This window comes from Gracilinanus agilis, chromosome 5 (genome assembly GCF_016433145.1).
Source record: "Gracilinanus agilis isolate LMUSP501 chromosome 5, AgileGrace, whole genome shotgun sequence".
Classification (NCBI taxonomy): domain Eukaryota; kingdom Metazoa; phylum Chordata; class Mammalia; order Didelphimorphia; family Didelphidae; genus Gracilinanus; species Gracilinanus agilis.
Genome location: NC_058134.1, coordinates 229,895,996 through 229,914,123, shown reverse-complemented (window position 1 = coordinate 229,914,123; position 18,128 = coordinate 229,895,996). Strand labels below are relative to the sequence as shown.

Here is an 18,128-nt window from a genome sequence, read left to right as displayed (position 1 = left end):
CTCTCACATCTTGGCCCTCATTGTCCAGTTCTTTACCACCATCATAGCATTATAGAGACAGCCTGATATAGTGTATGGAGTACAGCCTCTGGAGTCAGGAAAACCTAGATTCAAGTTCCACCTTCAACATATTCTGACTATCCTGACTCTAGGAAATGTAACCTCTGAATGCCCCAAGATCTTTTTTAGATTACATGAGATAGAAAAGGTACTGATCAACATTTAGTAGGATGCTTTCTGTATCTATAACTCCATATCCATATCTATAACTGTATCTATAACTATACAAATAAAATCACAGTAAAGCTTTCTTTATATGCAGATAGTATGATTACAAAATACTGAGACTAGTTTTCATGCATAGTTTATAGAAATTTACATCCTTGGTTTATTGTTGTGCTTTTGTGGGGAAAATTGGAAAACCTGTGATTGCATCTATGTAGGGAACTCCAGTTGTGGGACTCCCTCTACCAAATGTAAATCAACAACTCATCTATAACCTCTAATCTTAAAGATTCTGGTAGAAAAAGAGTTGAAAAGACTTGCCTGGGATCAAATAGCCAATATTTGTCAAGAGTGAAGATCTAAGTCTGTGTGTTGCTTATTCCAAATACACTGTGGTGCATACTTTACATACAGTTTCCCAAAATGCATACTGTCATTTAAAACTAGTTTTATGTAACATAGCACAATCCAGTTTTAATTCAGGACTAAGACAGAAACAAGTCTTGGTTACATACTTATTATATATATATATATATATATATATATATAATGACTGTGTTGCAAAAGCTTTTTCCATACCAAAGAAGCATAACCCTTGTTTCCAAAAGCCTCTCCTACAGAGACTATATAAACTTTGATTGGTTCTTCAAGAGCATGGAAGCCAAATGGAGTATCAAAAAAAAGCAGCTTATTCAAATCTACTACAAAAAAAAATTTTAAACCCTTGTACTTTCAGTGTATTGTCTCATAAGTGGAAGAGTGGTAAGGGTGGGCAATGGGGGCCAAGTGACCTGCCCAGGGTCACACAGGTGGGAAGTGGCTGAGGCCGGGTTTGAACCTAGGACCTCCTGTCTCTAGGCCTGACTCTCACTCCACTGAGCTACCCAGCTGCCCTCTACTACAAAATTTTTGCTAAACCAATCCCCTGAACTTACAAATAAGTTTTCCCCCAAAAGAAAACAAAGTAATTCAGAAACATATAATTCTGTTACTCTATACCTCTTAAAATTTCATTATTTAAGTCAGTATATACTTCACTGGAAAAGATATACTAGAGTATATGGGAATAGGGAAGACGTGGGTTCAAATACTACTTCTACTACATCCCAGCTGTATGACCCTGGTTAATTAGTTTGATGATTCAGTACTGTGAGCAACACTCTTAGTTGCAGAGTAACAAGTCTTTTTATAGTCCCAATACTTGGTCCAAGTCTTTGACATATAGCTCAAGTAGAATGTATACTCCTTGTAGACAGAAAATATTTTGTTTTTTTGTCTTTGTATCCCAGAACAGCAAATATTAAGTATATAACACATGTTGTGGAATGGAATGAATTAGTTATATGATATTATATTGATGCAGCTCTTAAGTTTACAACCTGATGTGAGAAAGAAATGTTTGGGGGCAATAATACTCACTGCCCTTATCAGTACAAGCATCACCAATCTTTTCTCTCTTTTTTTTCCAATCCTAGGGAAGTTACAGAAGTAAAAATTCCATTAGAACTCATGGAGCAGAAAACCACAGGCACTTGCTGTATGAGTGCTGGGCCTCTTGGGGTGTGTGGTATAAATACCAGCCCCTGGATCTCATACGGTGAGTTCTGACCTGTTTATGACAACAAAGGCACTTGGTAGTCCAAGATCAAATGGTAAGAGAGTAATAGCAGGTAGAACCAGCTATTCTTACAAGAAAAAAAAGTATTTGAGATCCCTAGAATTTAAGTTGATCCAACTGATTTCACCTAAGGAGAGATGACTCATCATGGGGAAGGGAAGTTTCTTTTCCATTGTCTGTCCTCTTGCTGAAGGAGCTCTCCTTTTGGGGTGATAGTGTTTGCTGAAGAAAATCTAAGAGGAGTACTATAGAAAACTATAGACAAGGTTGGGTCATTCTTCTGATCCTCTTCTCCCCAAAGCATTTCTTATTTCATATTTTCATATTTCATATTTTCCATGCTACTTCCTTAGTTGACACAACTGTCAATTGCAGGATTCTTAAAAAAAGATTCTAGAATGCTTTGATAAAACAGTAACATTTTAATCTTATCTATATTGTTCACAGAGGAAAACTTGTGTTCATGTGTGTGTTTTTCCCAAACACATTAACTTCATTGGTGAATGGAAATTCTGATAAGGAAACTCCATCCAGTGATACAGATAAGCAACTCAACTGTAACTAAAGTTAACTGAGTTTTCTGGGAGCACTGAGAAATTAGCTAATGTATATCAAAGGCGGATTTAAAATCAGGCTAAAATCAAACCTTTCTCCACAGTGCCTTTCACAATACTGGACTCTACTCTGTAATTCAGTCTTTTGAAGTCTTTGGCCAATTGGTCATTTTATCCAGAGAAGGCTGTCATTTCCATTTCAAGGCTGTGTCTGCCTATAAGCCAATTTAGATTCCTAAGACTTTCTTTTTTTATGACATTGAAGATTGTGGCTTAATGGATAGAGAGATAACCTCAAAGAAAAGAAGACCTATATTCAAATCTTACCTGTGACATAAACTTTGTAACCCCGGGCAGGATATTTAACCTCAAACTACTCTGGGAAACTCTCAACCTAAAAAATCATAAAATAGGTGCCCATTTGCGTTGTCAGAGAGAGTTTCTTTCCTGGGCATTCCTTATGCCAATGAAACCACAGACAGTTTCTGCTATTGTCTGGAAACTAACTACTAGGCTAAAGTACCAGTTAGCTCAATTGTCAGGATTTCTTATGGGAAGAACAATGGATTGTTTCTAAAACCAGCTGAATTAGTTCTGTGTTTATTGTTGTAGTAAAAATGAGGTGGGGGTGGTTAGAGGGGGGGTTCCCATTGTTGTTATTAAAATAAATGGAGATGGAGATTAACAGCCCACTCTACATTTTCATTTCCCTGGAAAGTCATTAATGGTGTATCCATGTGCTTGTTCTCATTCCAACTTCACTCATGGTGATCAAAAGAGATTAAGTGTATTCTAAGCCTATTCTTTGTAGAAGTGGAAGATGAGTATGATGATCTATGGTTAGGAAATGTTTGCTATGATAAAATCTCTCCCCTTTGAATCAGACTAAATATTGTAGATTCAAGTCAACTCAACATGGATATTCTATAATAGGATTTAAGAGAGCAAAGGCCACTGTCTTCCCCAGGCTTTGTCTCCAGAGGATATTACATTGAATGATATTAAAGAAAACTGCCATAGGCAGTTTGTGATTGCGGTTTCAAATTGGATTTTTAAAGTCTACCAATGAGTAGGTATTGAGTGTGTGCACAGCAATGAAATATGAAGGGGGGAAAGAAATCAAGAAAATTCAATATATCTACAATTTAGTTTACTGAGTCTTAGAGTTTAGAAGAGACCTCAGAGATTTAGCATGATGTCAAACAAGGGAACACTTTTTGGCTCTGGAAGTCAGAGAATTTGAGTTCTCATCCCCACCCCCCCCCCCCCCCCGCCCCACTTCCTGTGTGACTTGGAGCAATTAATTTAGACTAAATTTTTCCAGACTTAAAGCTATGATCCTTTGATCAGCAATTTTATAATAAAGGAGAAAAAGATCATTGGAAAATACCTGTTTGAAAATAATCTTAGTTTTGGGGGTATTTAATTTTCACAAAGTAAGGCATGACTTCTTTAATGGGAAGAACTCAAGCTTAATCTATTATGAGAAATAGATGAATATGTCACAGTATCAGCAACCCTAGGTTCAAATCCTGATTCTGTTACTCCCTCCATAGAGAACCCTTCGGCTCCAGTGTTCTCTGTAAAATGAAAGGGTAGGACTAGATGAGCTCTGTGGTCCCTTCCAGCTTGAGATTGATGATTCTCTATGCTTTACTGAGACTTATATTCTTCATTTATATCATAAGCAGGTTGAATTAGATGAGTCTCTGAATAAATTTTTGCCATACTGTATTCAATATGTAACATTTGGACTAGGGCCATGATTTCATTGTAGGAGGCAACTTCCCGATGAGGAAAGTCCTTCTATCAATACAGATAAACTCTTCAATTCTTTGATACTTTTTAGAATTAAAGACTATAAGTTGGGGCAGCTAAATGGCTCAGAGGATAGAGCCAGGCCTGAAGACAGGAGGTTGTGGGTTCAAATTTGGCCTCAGACACTTTCTAGCTGTGTGATCTTGGGCAAGTCATTTAACCCCCACTGCCTAGCCCTTACCACTCTTCTGCCTTAGCACCAATAATTAATATAAACTCTAAGACAGAAGGTAAGGTTTCTAAAAAAAAAAAGATTACTAGGTGGTACAGTAGATAATGAACCAAGTCTGCAGTCAGAAAGACTTATCATCCTGAATTCAAATCTGGCCTCAAACACTAGCAACATGATTCCAGGTAAGTCACTTACTTTGTTTGCCTCAAAAATGGCAAACCACTCCCGTATCTTTGCAAAGAACACCTCAAAAAGGGGTCAAAGAGAGTCAGACATGGCTGAAATAAATAAACAGTAACAATAAAAATTGTCTAGCACATTTCATAAATGAAGAAAATCAGAAACCTAATCCCTATCCAGAGCCTATTCATCTTTACAGGTGAGTAAACAAGCTCAGGTAGGCTTGGTGAGTTGCCCTGGACCACATACCCAATACCTTTCTAAGGCAGAATTTAAATCTGACTCCTTCCCAAGTCTCTTTGGCTCTTTTTTTTCATTTAATAATTTTTATTTTTTAGAAAAGTTAACATGGTTACATGATTCATGCTCCCACCTTCCCCTTCACTCCCTGACCTCCCCTGCCCCATTAGCCGATGTGCATTTCCTCTGGTTTTAATATGTGTCATTGATCAGGACCTATTTCCATATTATTGATAGTTGCATTGGTGTGGTAGTTTCCAGTCTACATCCCCAATCATGTCCGCCTCAACCCATGTGTTCAAGCAGTTTCTTTTATTCTGTGTTTCCACTCCTGCAGTCCTTCTTCTAAATGTGGGTAGCGTTCTTTTCCATAAGTCCCTCAGAATTGTCCTGGGTCATTGTATTGCTGCTGGTACAGAAGTCCATTACATTCTATTTTACCACAGTGTATCAGTCTCTGTGTACAGTATTCTTCTGGCTCTGCTCCTTTTGCTCTGCATCAATTGCTGGAACTCTTAAGAGGCTCCAAAAGCTATTTATACTGAGAGTATAAATAGGTAATGCACATAGCCATCAGGAAGTCACCTGAGAAGTAAAAGGACTGTTTAACATGTTATCAAACTTTGTAATCTTGAGTAAGTCACTTTCCTACTGTAAATGTTTCCTCATCATAAAATGAGTTGATATAAATAACCTCAGAGGTCCTTCCCAGCTCACAAGCTTTCTATAAACCCACAATTTTAAAACAAATCTATAGAAAAATGACCCATGAGCCTGATATTGTAGGTGGTTCTGTTTTACACAGGCGGTATTTTGGTGAGAAGATTGGTCTCTACTTTGCCTGGTTGGGCTGGTATACAGGAATGCTCTTCCCAGCTGCCTTCATTGGACTCTTTGTCTTTTTGTATGGAGTTACCACTCTGGACCACTGCCAAGTCAGGTAAGAAGGGAGAGCCTGGAGTAGCCTATTGGCTTTTCTCTTTCAAATTTAGAAATTTGGCTATCTTCTACTAATGCCCCTTCGTGACCTGGAGGGTGACTGTGTTAAATTGCAGACCTTCTTCCTAGAACTCAGTCTCCAGCAGGCATGGACTAAGTGATGGAGGACATGTGCTCTCTGAACACTCCAGAATCAGAGACAGTCATCCCCAGATTGGCCAAGGAGTGATGGTTTTGTTAGCCACAACAGTTCTCCAAGACCATCAAATCTATTGCAAAAGAAATATAATCAATGTCTATGTAGGAAATTAACACCAGGTGAAATAGCAGATCCTGGAAATAATTGACTCACAAAATAATTACCCAATGTGTTTAAATAAGTAGCTTTCAGTCTTCTATAAGGAATCCTTTCATAATAAAAATGAGATGATATTTGTAAAATGCTTTGCAAAGTATAAGTTGTTATTTATATAAGTGCTGGTTATTTTCACGACCTTCATACTAATATCATGCTGCCCATTTTTCCAGAAGTCTTTTACTCATATTCTAGAAAGAAATATCTCTTTCCAAGCCACAGGAATTTAGGAATTTAAAGGAAAGGGAAATCTTTCCTGTCAACAGGAAATAGTTAAAAATAATTTCAGAAATCCAGTTCTATACAACATTTATTAAGCATTTTTCTTTTGGGCAAGATGTCATGCTAGGTTTGAGAGATACAAATGAAAAAGCAATACAATTCTCAAGTTCAAGGAATCTTCATTTTGGTGCTAGTCTAAAAATATCAGTTTACCTCTAAAAAGTGATAATCATTTGTTCACTAGCTGATCTCTATTCTTCTCCTCCAATCAATCATCATGAGGTTGCTGAAATAATTGCCCTAACTCACTTCTGGGCCAGATCACTGCTATGCCCAATGACCTCCAATGGCTCTCTTTTCCTCTAGGAAAAAACACAAATTCAGTTTTTTAAGTTCAGTTTCATTTTCTTTTCTCCTGAACACTCTCTCTCTCTCTCTCTCTCTCTCTCTCTCTCTCTCTCTCTCTCTCTCTCTCTCTCTCTCTCCCTCCATCAGTTAGGAAGGCAAGAAAGCCAGATCCTGTTCCAATTTTTGCATAGTCATGCAAAACAAATTCCTACCTTAACCATGTTGAAAAAATGGACAAAAAAATAAGAATATAAGAATAAAAAAAACAGAATATAAAGAAGGGATGAGGTAAAGAAGAAGGAAAAAAGAAAGAGCAAGGAAGATGAAGGAAGGAAGGAAGGAAGGAAGGAAGGAAGGAAGGAAGGAAGGAAGGAAGGAAGGAAGGAGAGAAGCTTCTGTCTTTGCTCTCAATCTATCATTTCTCTGTTTGGAGATAGAAAGTGGATTTGATTATGAGTCCTTTGAGATTATATTGGGTCATTGTGTTGATCAGTTTCCAGATCTTTCAAATCAGTTTGACATTTAAACAATAATAATAACATTTTCATAGCACTGTAAAGTTTGGGAAAGCACTCTATGTGTTACTTAATTTTGTCTGTATCTCCATTTTGTAAACATAAATACTGAGACTGAGGTTAAGGGACTTGCTCAAAATCACTCAGTTAGACTTTGGTAGAAGTTCTTCTTAGATCTTCTAGCTTCCAATATTCCATCTGTTTCACCACCTTTTTGCTTCCCAGGCCTCCTCAATCTCACTGCAACTCACTTTTCCAGGGCCCAGCTCTCTATGTTAAATCTCCTGGCCTTTGTACAAACCATTTTAACCTGGAATATGTTTCCTCCTCATCTCTGCCTCCTAGAACTATTTTAAGGCTCAGTTAGTAAATCATTTCTTATGAGAAGCATGTCCTGAATGCCCTAGTTATTGAATGTTCTCTCCCCTTTCAAGTTAAATTGTGTCTGTAACATAGAGGCAGCTAGGTGGTGCAGTGGATAGAGATACCAGGCTCAGAGTTAGGAAGAACTGAGTTCAAAGTCAAACTCAAATACTTTTTTTGCTGTGTGATCCCTGCAGTTATCATCATCATCATCATCATCATCGAATTATTATTATGCTGCCTATTTTTACAGAAACCTTTTACTCAAATTAAAAAAAAAAAGAAATACTTTTTTCCAAGCCCTAGGAGTTTGAGGATTTGAAGGATAATAGAACAAATTACTTCATCTCAATTTCTTCAGCTGTAAAATGGGGATAATAATAGCACCTGCTTCTCAGAGTTTTTTTGAGGATCACATGTAATAATATTTGTGAAATATTCAACCCCATGCCTGGCACATAGTAGATCCTTACTAAATGGTTATTATGAATATATATATATATAATATATACACATACACATATACATACAAATATATGTGAAATATGTTCATATACAAGGAGGCAGGTGACATAGTATAAAGGAGTCAGACAAGCCATCCCTAACCTCCAACATTTCTGAGTGCCATCAGAACCACATTCAATGCATTTATTTATTTAAATATTTAACAAAATAAATAAAAATACAATAGAACATAGATAGCATTCATATGTTGTTTTTTTAAGTCAGAATATAGCCAGTGGAGATCTTTCTTTACAGTATGGGGGCCTCCTTTTTCTATCTGAGTTTGCCACCAGCTGCCCTAGAAGTCAGGAGAATTTGAACAGTCCCACCTCTGACACCCACAGCAAATCACTAACCCTTTCAGCATTGTAGGGAGCTCTCAGCTGGTAAGTAGTGGGGAAGTTGCTGACATACCAGGGTAGGGGAGTTTCCTCATCCAGGAGTTCCCTGTACAAATAAAATCAGAGGTTTGGTCCCTGTCCTAGACATGTATATACTGGGTGTCTCAGAAGTCTGAGTGCATTTTTGGAACTGTATTAAATTCAGTTATAATTAATTACTTTAAATCTCACTCGGATTTTGGGACACCCTTTACTTAAAACTTAACCTAGTAGTGCATCTATTCCATTCAATTGTGTCCTCTCCTGTTTTTTATTTTTCTTCTCGTATTTTTAAGAAAATGTTTTCTTGAAGATGCATAGATATGTACCTGGATTGATACAGGATGTTTCCTCAAATGAAAAATCCCTACACTAATGCAGGACCCCAGTCCCTACTTTGCATGTATGCCAAAGGTCTGGCTCAATGAAACCATAGTATATCTGTCTGTTTATGTGGGGCAGGACTATTTTACCTTTCATTTTTGTATCACCAGAGCCTAGCATTGTACCTCAAATACAATCAATAGGTGCTTAATAAATGTTTGCTGAAAAATGAAATGTATAAGCTATCGCCCCCCACTTTTGGGGGCCCTAAATCCAGTCTTTTACTTTTCTCCAGTCATGAATTCCATTGCTAGTCAGATACTTAGAGATATAGATAGATGGATGTGGGGGTGGAGAGAGAGAGAGAGAGAGAGAGAGAGAGAGAGAGAGACAGAGAGATTGTTCCAGCCCTGCAAAAGTCCTTATGACCAATGATAGATAGATAGATAGATAGATAGATAGATAGATAGATAGATAGATNTATGACCAATGATAGATAGATAGATAGATAGATAGATAGATAGATAGATAGATAGATAGATAGATAGATAGACAGAATAGATTGGATAGGTAGATAGATGAGAGATAAATTGTTCTAGCTCTGCAAGATTTTTATAACCAATTTTCAGCAATTTTGTGCATAACTACAATTATGTTATGTCATATTTTTCTGATATTATCTTGTTAGTATGTAAAACTGAGGAGACACAGTCATAAAAAAGGGAATTATCACATTATTAAAATGTATGGATGATTTTTAGCATCACCAGCAAAAAAGGTCACAAAACCTGTGAAAACAAATTTAATTGACCAGATGCAGTTTATCAATAGAATATCCTGGGGAAGGTAGAGAGAAATTACACTTGTATGATAAAATAGGAATCCTTGTCTGTTCTCTTTTCCAGTAAAGAAGTCTGCCAAGCTACCGATATCATAATGTGTCCTGTGTGTGATAAATATTGTCCTTTCATGAGGTTGTCAGACAGCTGTGTTTATGCCAAGGTAAATTCCAATTTTGCATATTCTATATAAGTTGTATTTTTTATGTGACTTACTTATACTTTCTTCTCAGGCAAAGGGGGAGAGTTTAGTTGGTCTATGATATTTTCCTCTAATTGTCTACTTATCTGATTAATGTTATATGGTAGAAATAAATAAATATGTGATGATGATAATGATGCTGGTGATAAGATCATAGATTTAGAACAAGAAGGGTCCTCAAAGGCCATTTTTCCACTCCTCTCATTTTACAGATGTAGAATGAGACTCAATATGCATGTCTGTTTCTGTGTAGAATATCTGTTTTATATGGATATATGCATGTATGCATATATTATACATATAATAGCAATCAAATTTATTTTATGTATCTATTATATATCATAGATATATTTCATATGTGATATATAGATACATATCTATAGATAAAATCTCATTTGATTCTCACAGCAGCATTACTACCTCCACTTTACAGATGAGGAAATTGAGGTAAAAATCAAGTTTAAGAAAAGTTAAGGAACTTTCCCAACCTGCCACAGCTAGTGTCTGAGATGGGATTTGAACTTGTCTTCTTTACTCTAAGTGAAGCACTCTATCTATCCATTATGCCAACCTCTCTGCATTTTAGACTAAATCTGAGCTTTGGAGTATTCTGAAATAAATCTTAAAAAGGAAAACCTTCTACCTTTGGCAAACTTATAGAAAAGTGAAATAGATAGAGAAAACTAGATTCTACAGAGGAGAGAACAGATTAAGGGAGTCATCATAGTGAGAGTTAGGAAAGTTTAAATTGAATGTGAGGACAGAAAGTTCCATCCATAGCATAACTGAATTTATAGGGCAGATTTTGAGTCTTTAAGTAGTTAGTTTCAAATCTGTTCTTGTTCAGAAATCTCAGATTGGTCCCCTTATGTTTCTTTTTCATTAAAAGATAGTCTCTGGTAAGGATCTGAGTGATGTTCTCTAGGAGGATATCCATCATAAAAATTTTAAGAGGAAATGTATTAGAAATAACATAGAATGTTTTCTTTGTTCTAAAGGACTTTGTTGACTTGTTATTTCTGAATGCCTATCAAGGTAAGAACTAGATATTTTTTTTGCAAGAGCAAAATGACACGGTCCGTTGGCTGCCCTTCCTTCTTTGGTATAGAAAGGCAAATGATAAGGTGAAAAGAGTACTAGCTCTGGAGTCTGGGGATCTGGAGTCATACCCTGCTTCTGATGTTTATTTCCTATGTGACTTCAGGCAAGATGACATCTAAGTTCCCTTCCGGTTTTAAATCTTCGATCCTATGACCTCCGTTGCAAGTCACTTCCCCATCATATGCCTCCAAGACATCCACCTAGTGTTTGAGACCATATTTGAACTCAGGAAGATGAGGCTTCCTGATCCGAGGTCTGGCACTCTATGCATTATGGGGCCACTTAGCTGCCCTGATTAATATTAAATAGAGATTCAAGTCCTGCCTCTGATACAAAATAGGGTAAGACCATGGACAAGTCTCAGCATCCCTAGGTAACTCTCTTGGACTAACTGTAAATGATAAAGGAAGTCTCAATATGTACCAGAGAAGGGACTTTCCACCCTGGGAAATTCCCTACAAAGTGGGAAATCTAAACAACTTAGTTCCTAAACAACCAAACTCAACAGAAACAGACTAAAAAGATACTCTGGAGATCTATCTATCATCTCCAGATAATCTGATAAGGACAGTTTAGTTGATAAGGAAATAACAGGACAGGAAGATCTTTTCATCAGCTCATGCTGCTGCTCTGTCTCTAGGAGCATGGAGTTTATTATATAATCTTTAAGACTCATTTCACACAAAAGAAACCCCCCTACGAAACTTTGCGTTTGTGCAGAAACACAAATTATGTCATATCAAAGCACAATAAAGTTATAGTTTTACAAAGAATTTTCTTATGAAGATAATGCCAGATGAGAAAAAGTCTCAGGGTTAAAAATGAGCCTTACTTTATCTAAAAGTTATTTTGCTACTCTGTGACTTTGGGACGCCTGGAGCAGTTAGAGAGATATACAGCTTTACTCTGCTGAGTGAAAAAAGGCTGTTAACTCATTAAGTGCTGGTTTACTAAGAACTTAAAGTTTTCCTAGAAGCTATAATGTTTTTCAATAAGAAAAGGTGTGGATTATAAAAGGGGTCAAAAGAGGAGTCTCAGATTTTCATCTGTTTGAGACTCTGTTTCTCTTATTGGCCTCCCACAAGATATAATTATGCTTTTGTGATTGAAAGCATAGATTCTTTTTGCATTTGTATCTCTAGAGATTAATGCCTGGATCATGGTAAGTGCATAATTAATGCAGATTCATTCGTCTAGTAGCTCTCAGCTTATATTTTAATGATGTCCATTGCAGATGAGTACACAGAGTTTAGTCCTTCCTCTTTCTTCCCTTATTCAATAAGCTGTTCTTTTCCCTTTTTTTTTTCAGAGAAAAACTAGGCATAAAATCCAATAAGAACCTAAAACCAGTCTTACCTTTAATATTTCAGGAAACAACCTCTTTGTAATAGGCTTATTCTCAGAGGGGTGATAATGTATGTTTTATATAGGGACATAAAATGCAAAAAGAAAATCCTCCTTTTGCCAAGAGGCATCATTCATTCCAGCTTGGCATCAATGCTGGTGTGATTTACACAGGATAGAAATCCTGATCTTGGCAGAGATCTCACTTTCTCCTAGAGCCTTCACTGCTACATAAGTGATCCAAGTGGTGGAGAAATCCCCAGCTGTCTTTCTGTTATGTGTAAAGGATAAATATAGCTGTTATTCAGCAGCGTTAATATGGGTCAAAGTGATGGCTTTGGTGGCTTACCTATCTCTGAGCCCTGCTTTAGCGTTTGTTTTTTAAAATATTTTATTTTTTTAGAAACATTTTCCATGGTTACATGATTCTTGTTTTTACTTTCCCCTTCACCCCCCTTCACCCTCCCCATATCCAACATGCATTTCCACGGGTTTTAACATGTGTGATCAGTCAAGACTTATTTCCATATTATTGATAGTTGCATTGGTGTGGTCGTTTAGTGTCACATCCCCAGCCATGCCCTCATCAACCCATTTGTCCAAGCAGTTGTTTTTCTTCTGTGTTTCCACTCTTGTAGTTCTTCCTCTGAATGTGGGTAGCAACTTTTCCATAAATCCCTCAGAATTGTCCTGGGTCGTTGCATTGCTACCAATGTGGAAGTCCATTACATTCGGTTTTACCACAGTGTATCAGTTTTGATATGAAGAAAACATGAAGCCAGGGATCCTTAGGAAACAAAACCCCGTGTTTACCCAGAGCATGCATATTTAAGCCAACAAATCTATGTTCAGAACCTCCTGTGGGCTGGACATGTTATAAAGCACTGATGATGCAAAGAAAAGGCAGAAACAAAATAAGGACCCCGACCTCTGCCTTCATGATGCTTCCAGTCTAATGGGGGAGGCAACCTGCAAATAACTATGGACAGTAAGATATATACAGATTAATTAGGAGTAATCAATGGAAGCAAGGCACTAAAAATAATACTTCAAAATATTCTTTGCATAAATGAATAATTGAAAGAAAAAATATTCATGTAATCATTATTATCAGCCAAGAACTTAAGATATAGAAAAAGAGATAGAAAGACAGATAGAGGTATAGACATAAATATAGACATTTATAGCCATTACATTATAGATATTTATAACCACTGCAATCCTTGCCCTCGAAGTAAGGAATTTCTTTGTACACATGAAGTTTTTGTTGCTGTTGTTGATGTTAGAGTCTGTGAATCTGAGCCCTAATTTTCCAAGAGTGTCCCAGTGACCTCTGATTCAACAGCTCCTTCCCTTCAAAGGACTTCAACTATTCCATGTCCCTACCCTGACCCTTTTCATGACTTGTATGTACACCTTTCATCATTTGGATCTTGAACAAAACACTGAAATAATATACACCTTGGTTTTTATAGAAACTAGAAAAAAAAAGACATTATATGCTGGAATTATTATTCTTTATAAATAAATCTAACTCCTGATTCCTGTTGTCCCCAGGTAACCCATCTTTTTGACAATGGAGCTACCGTCTTTTTTGCTGTTTTCATGGCAGTCTGGGGTAAGTTTTTGGAAGGTGTGTTATTTAAGTACTTTATTCCATAGAGATTATATAATACAGTGCTCCTCTATCTAATTTCATAGCACTGATGGCCAGGATAATTTCATTTCTCTCTGTCTGTGTCTCTGACCTCAGTATCCCTAATTTATATTGTGAACTCCTAGAGAGTAATTCAATCCAGTTCAATTCTACAAATTATTTTAAAGGGTTTTCTGCACTTGTCCATGAAGATGTAGAAAGAAAATAGTCCCTGCCCTTAAGGAACCTACATTTTATTGGAGAAATCATGTCTTATTAATTTTTGCATCCCTCCAACATTTGGACTTATATATAGGAGTCATTTAATAAGTGTATCACATTGTGAAATTGTTTAGTCATTTCAGTCATGTCTGACTCTTCATGATCCCATTTGAGGTTTTCTTGGCAAAGATGCTAGAGTGGATTGCCATTTCCTTCTCTAGCTCATTTGACAGTTGAGGAAACTGAGGCAAAACAGGATTATTTGACTTGCCCAGGGTCACACACTCAGTAAGTGTCTGAGACTGGATTTGAACTCATGTCTTTCTGACTTCAGGTGCTCTCTCCACTGTGCCACCTAGCTGCCAAATTCACTGAATATGTACCTTTAAAAATCTGACATTGATTATTGGGGATGTAGACACTAAACGATAACTCTAGCCCAACTATCAATAATATGGAATTAGGTCTTGATCAATGATACAGGTAAAAACCAGTGGAATTGTGCATCAGCTAAGGGGGGCAGTAAGAGGGTTTGGGAGAGAGGGAAAGAACATGAAATATGTAACTAGGGGAAAATATTCAAAATAAAAACTTAAAAAAATGCGTGCTGATAGAGGGAGTACCCACATCAATGAAAAAAAAATCTGACATTTAATATTGATAAGAAGAAAGGTTGGTCTAAGTTGGAGTAATTTGTTCCTAAGGGCAATCACTTTGTTTATTCTGGCTAACATTCTAGAAGGAAAGAAGGTGGCACAGCATGAGACATTGAAGACGTATTCTTCCTAGTATGAAGTCAAAGAGGCTCCCATCAGCTCATAGACTCATCTGATTGCACAGTAGACAGAGTGCCGGACCTGGAATCAGGAAGACTCATCTTCTTGAATTCAAATCTAGCCTCAGACACTTACTGTGACCCTTAACAAGTCACTTAACCCTGTTTGCCTCGATTTCCTCATCTATTAAATGAGCTGGAGAAGGAAATGGAAAACTACTCCAGTATCTTTGCCGAGAAAACCCCAAATGGGGTCATGAAGAGTCAGACGTGAGTGAAATAATCCAACAATGAGCTCATAAGCATCACTGAATAAACAGCTACAATACTGCAATAGGAAAGTATGGCCTGTTCAGAAGAAACATTAGAGAAGAGGAAAAGCAAATAATAATGATGACAATGATGAAGACAACAACTGTAAAACTAATACTAGCAATAATGGCATTTATATACATACATATATATATATAATTTTGAATTTTGTGATAATAATCATGTTGATGATAACATTCATATAGCATTTTAAAGTTTACAGAACCTTTCATAAATATCATTTCATGTCCTCACTACCTTGCTGCATAGTCCCTGACACATAATAGGTGTTTCATCATTGCTTCCCAGCTGATGGAAAGATAGATAGAGGATTGATCTGGGAGTCAGAAAGTCCAGAGTTCAATCATGTCTTTCCTCCAACACTTGCTGACTGTGTGACTATGGATAAGTTACCTAACCTCTCAGTAGCCCCACTGTTAGGAATTGGGCATTATTAGTATTAGGAATTACACAATTCCTTAAACTGTAAGTTACAGACAAATTGCTGATCTGTAGTCATAGACCTTCCCTTCATTGATTAAATCTCAAGCTCAGCTCTAACCATAGAAATGATTGTTTTAATGTGAATCTCATTATGGAAAAAAGAAGGGAAGAAGGAATGGAAGAAGGATGGAAAGAAAGAATAGAGGGAGAGAAGAAGGAAGGAAAGAAGGGAAGGAGGGAGGAAGAAAGAAAGGAAGGAAAATTCTTTCTTGATGTTTATTATACCCCAATTATTGAAAATTAATTTTAAATAATTTTGTTTTTTCCAGATTAAATCTGTGTGGAAAAGGGGGTTCTAGACCTGTGATTAAATCAGTATGTTGAACTCCTACTGTGAAAACTCCCTCCACTGATTCATATCACCAACTCTTTTGCATAGTCCTAGGGAGCTGGTTGGGACACTGGGAGCACACAGCCAGGATGTTTTAGAGTTAGAATTTGTATCTTGGTCTTTCTGGCCCTAAAGCCAGCCCTCTGTTACAACATATTGCCTTTCCTGTTTCTGGATGTTTGTGCTAGTTATAACTTTCTTAGTCACATGTGAATCAACCTAAAGAGATAATGGAAAGTGAGTTTTTAATTGCATTAAATATCTACCGCTGAGAGTATAAGATTAGTAGGATGAGTTCTATAGCCTCTTTTAAGATTTAAATGACTTTAAATAAGTCAGTTAATATCTTCTCCCTATTGCCTCAGTTGGAATATAGGCATTATAATACTTACCCTGCCCAATGAACGTGATGATAGTTTGCATTTACATAGCACTTTAAAAAAGTTTTCAAAGTGCTTAACATACATGACATTATTCCACAGAATCAGACCTTTAGAATATAAATGAAAACAAGAGGTCATCTAGCCCAATCCTCCCATTTTACAGATGACTATGTGATTTACCCAGCAGACACCAGATGGCATATGAGCCCAAGCTCTCTGAAACCTATGTTCTTTCCAACCAATACTATGTGAAGATAGATGCTGTTATTATCCCCATTTTAACAAGGAGGAATTTGAGGCTTAGGGATGAAACCTGACTTGACCAGAGTCACTCAGTAAACATTTGAGAAAAGATCTGAACCCAGACCTTTTTGCATCTAAGTTCCATGCTGTATCTGTAAAAGATGGGGCACCAGGGAGGTTAAATATAACCTAAATGGTTGTGGGTACACACACTGGGTTGAAGGAGAGACAGGACCAACCAGGATAGGGAGGCCAGAGTTCACTGCTAAGCTGATAACTGTCAAGAATGGCAGTTGGCCCAGCTCACCCCTAGGCCAGGGTCTATGGAACTAGCAGGCAAGGTAAAAGTTTATACTGTTTAATTATGATTAACTAAATAAAGGTGGGATAGGGGATTCTGCACTTAAAAACCTAAAGGGCAAATCACAGGAGCAAGGGGAGGACTTGTCTACTCTAATTCTAGTTGACCAAAGCCAGGCAGGGCTCAAAGGAGCAGTTCTGGAGTCACTGGGAGGCTGCTTCAAACCTGGTTCCAGCCAGGTTTGACCAGCACAGTTAAAGGGCCTGAGGGTGGCTTTGAGGTTCTCACGGTAATCCAGAGATGATCACAGGATGCCAAAAGCCAAGGTGGTCCAAGGTACCCAAGTAGAGAAAGTGTGCTTGAGATGCTGTCCACCAGACCCCAAACCCCTTCTCCACTTGGTGCAGCTCTGCAGGTCTTGTCCACTTGCTAGAAGCCACCACCACTCAGGATCCCAGGGAGTAAGGATGCAGGTCTGAGATCTCCCAGGGCTAGCAACAGTTGTGCCAAATGGAGTCCCTCTCAGAGCACAAGCCCTACTTCCTGCTCCTTCATTCCATCTTGGAATTTTCCAGCCCTTCCTGCTAGGTCCAACACTATCACTAATTAATCTTCCTCACAACATACCTCCTCTACCTCCCTTTCTCACTCATCTCATCTCACTGGGCTATTATGAGAGAAAATGACTTGATAGGCATGGAAATGTTTTGGACCCTTTAAAGCATCATATAGACCCAAGATGAATTGGGGATGGGGGAGTAGGAGAGAGAGAGAGAGAAAGAAGATGGCTTGGGGTCAGGTGCCATAGAACAAATAGTCATTAAGTGTGGAGCTGTTCAGCAGAACATCTCCCCTCCAGGAAAAAGAATATTGCCTTCACCTGCTCACTGGAAATATTTCCAGTGAAACCCAATGCAGGCCTTTTTGCAGAAGTGAGAGGAAAAAAAGAAAAAAAACAAATCAAAGAGATTTTTCTTCCCAAAAGAATTGCTTCTTGTGTCACTGGCCACACACAGCTCAGTTATGACTGGTCTAATGAGCAAGCAAAAAACTGTCCTTCTAAAATGAAAGGAAAGAAAGGAATCATACTGCCACTCCTTTAAGCTCTGGAACTTGTTTCCTTTCTTCTTTTTTTATTAATGCTCAAAGGAAAAAAATTAATTTCTCTTTTCTCTCTG

General features: G+C 37.5%; 1 protein-coding gene across 1 annotated transcript in view; it reads left to right on the top strand.

Annotated features, from left to right (window-relative positions):
- ANO4 (anoctamin 4) overlaps nucleotides 1-18,128 on the top strand; it is a 459,137-nt gene that overhangs the window by 371,208 nt on the left and 69,801 nt on the right. The window contains exons 13-16 of the mRNA XM_044677798.1: nucleotides 1,701-1,822; nucleotides 5,613-5,747; nucleotides 9,663-9,759; nucleotides 13,801-13,861. Coding sequence (XP_044533733.1) covers nucleotides 1,701-1,822; nucleotides 5,613-5,747; nucleotides 9,663-9,759; nucleotides 13,801-13,861 — 415 coding nt within the window. The remainder of the gene's footprint in view (nucleotides 1-1,700; nucleotides 1,823-5,612; nucleotides 5,748-9,662; nucleotides 9,760-13,800; nucleotides 13,862-18,128) is intronic.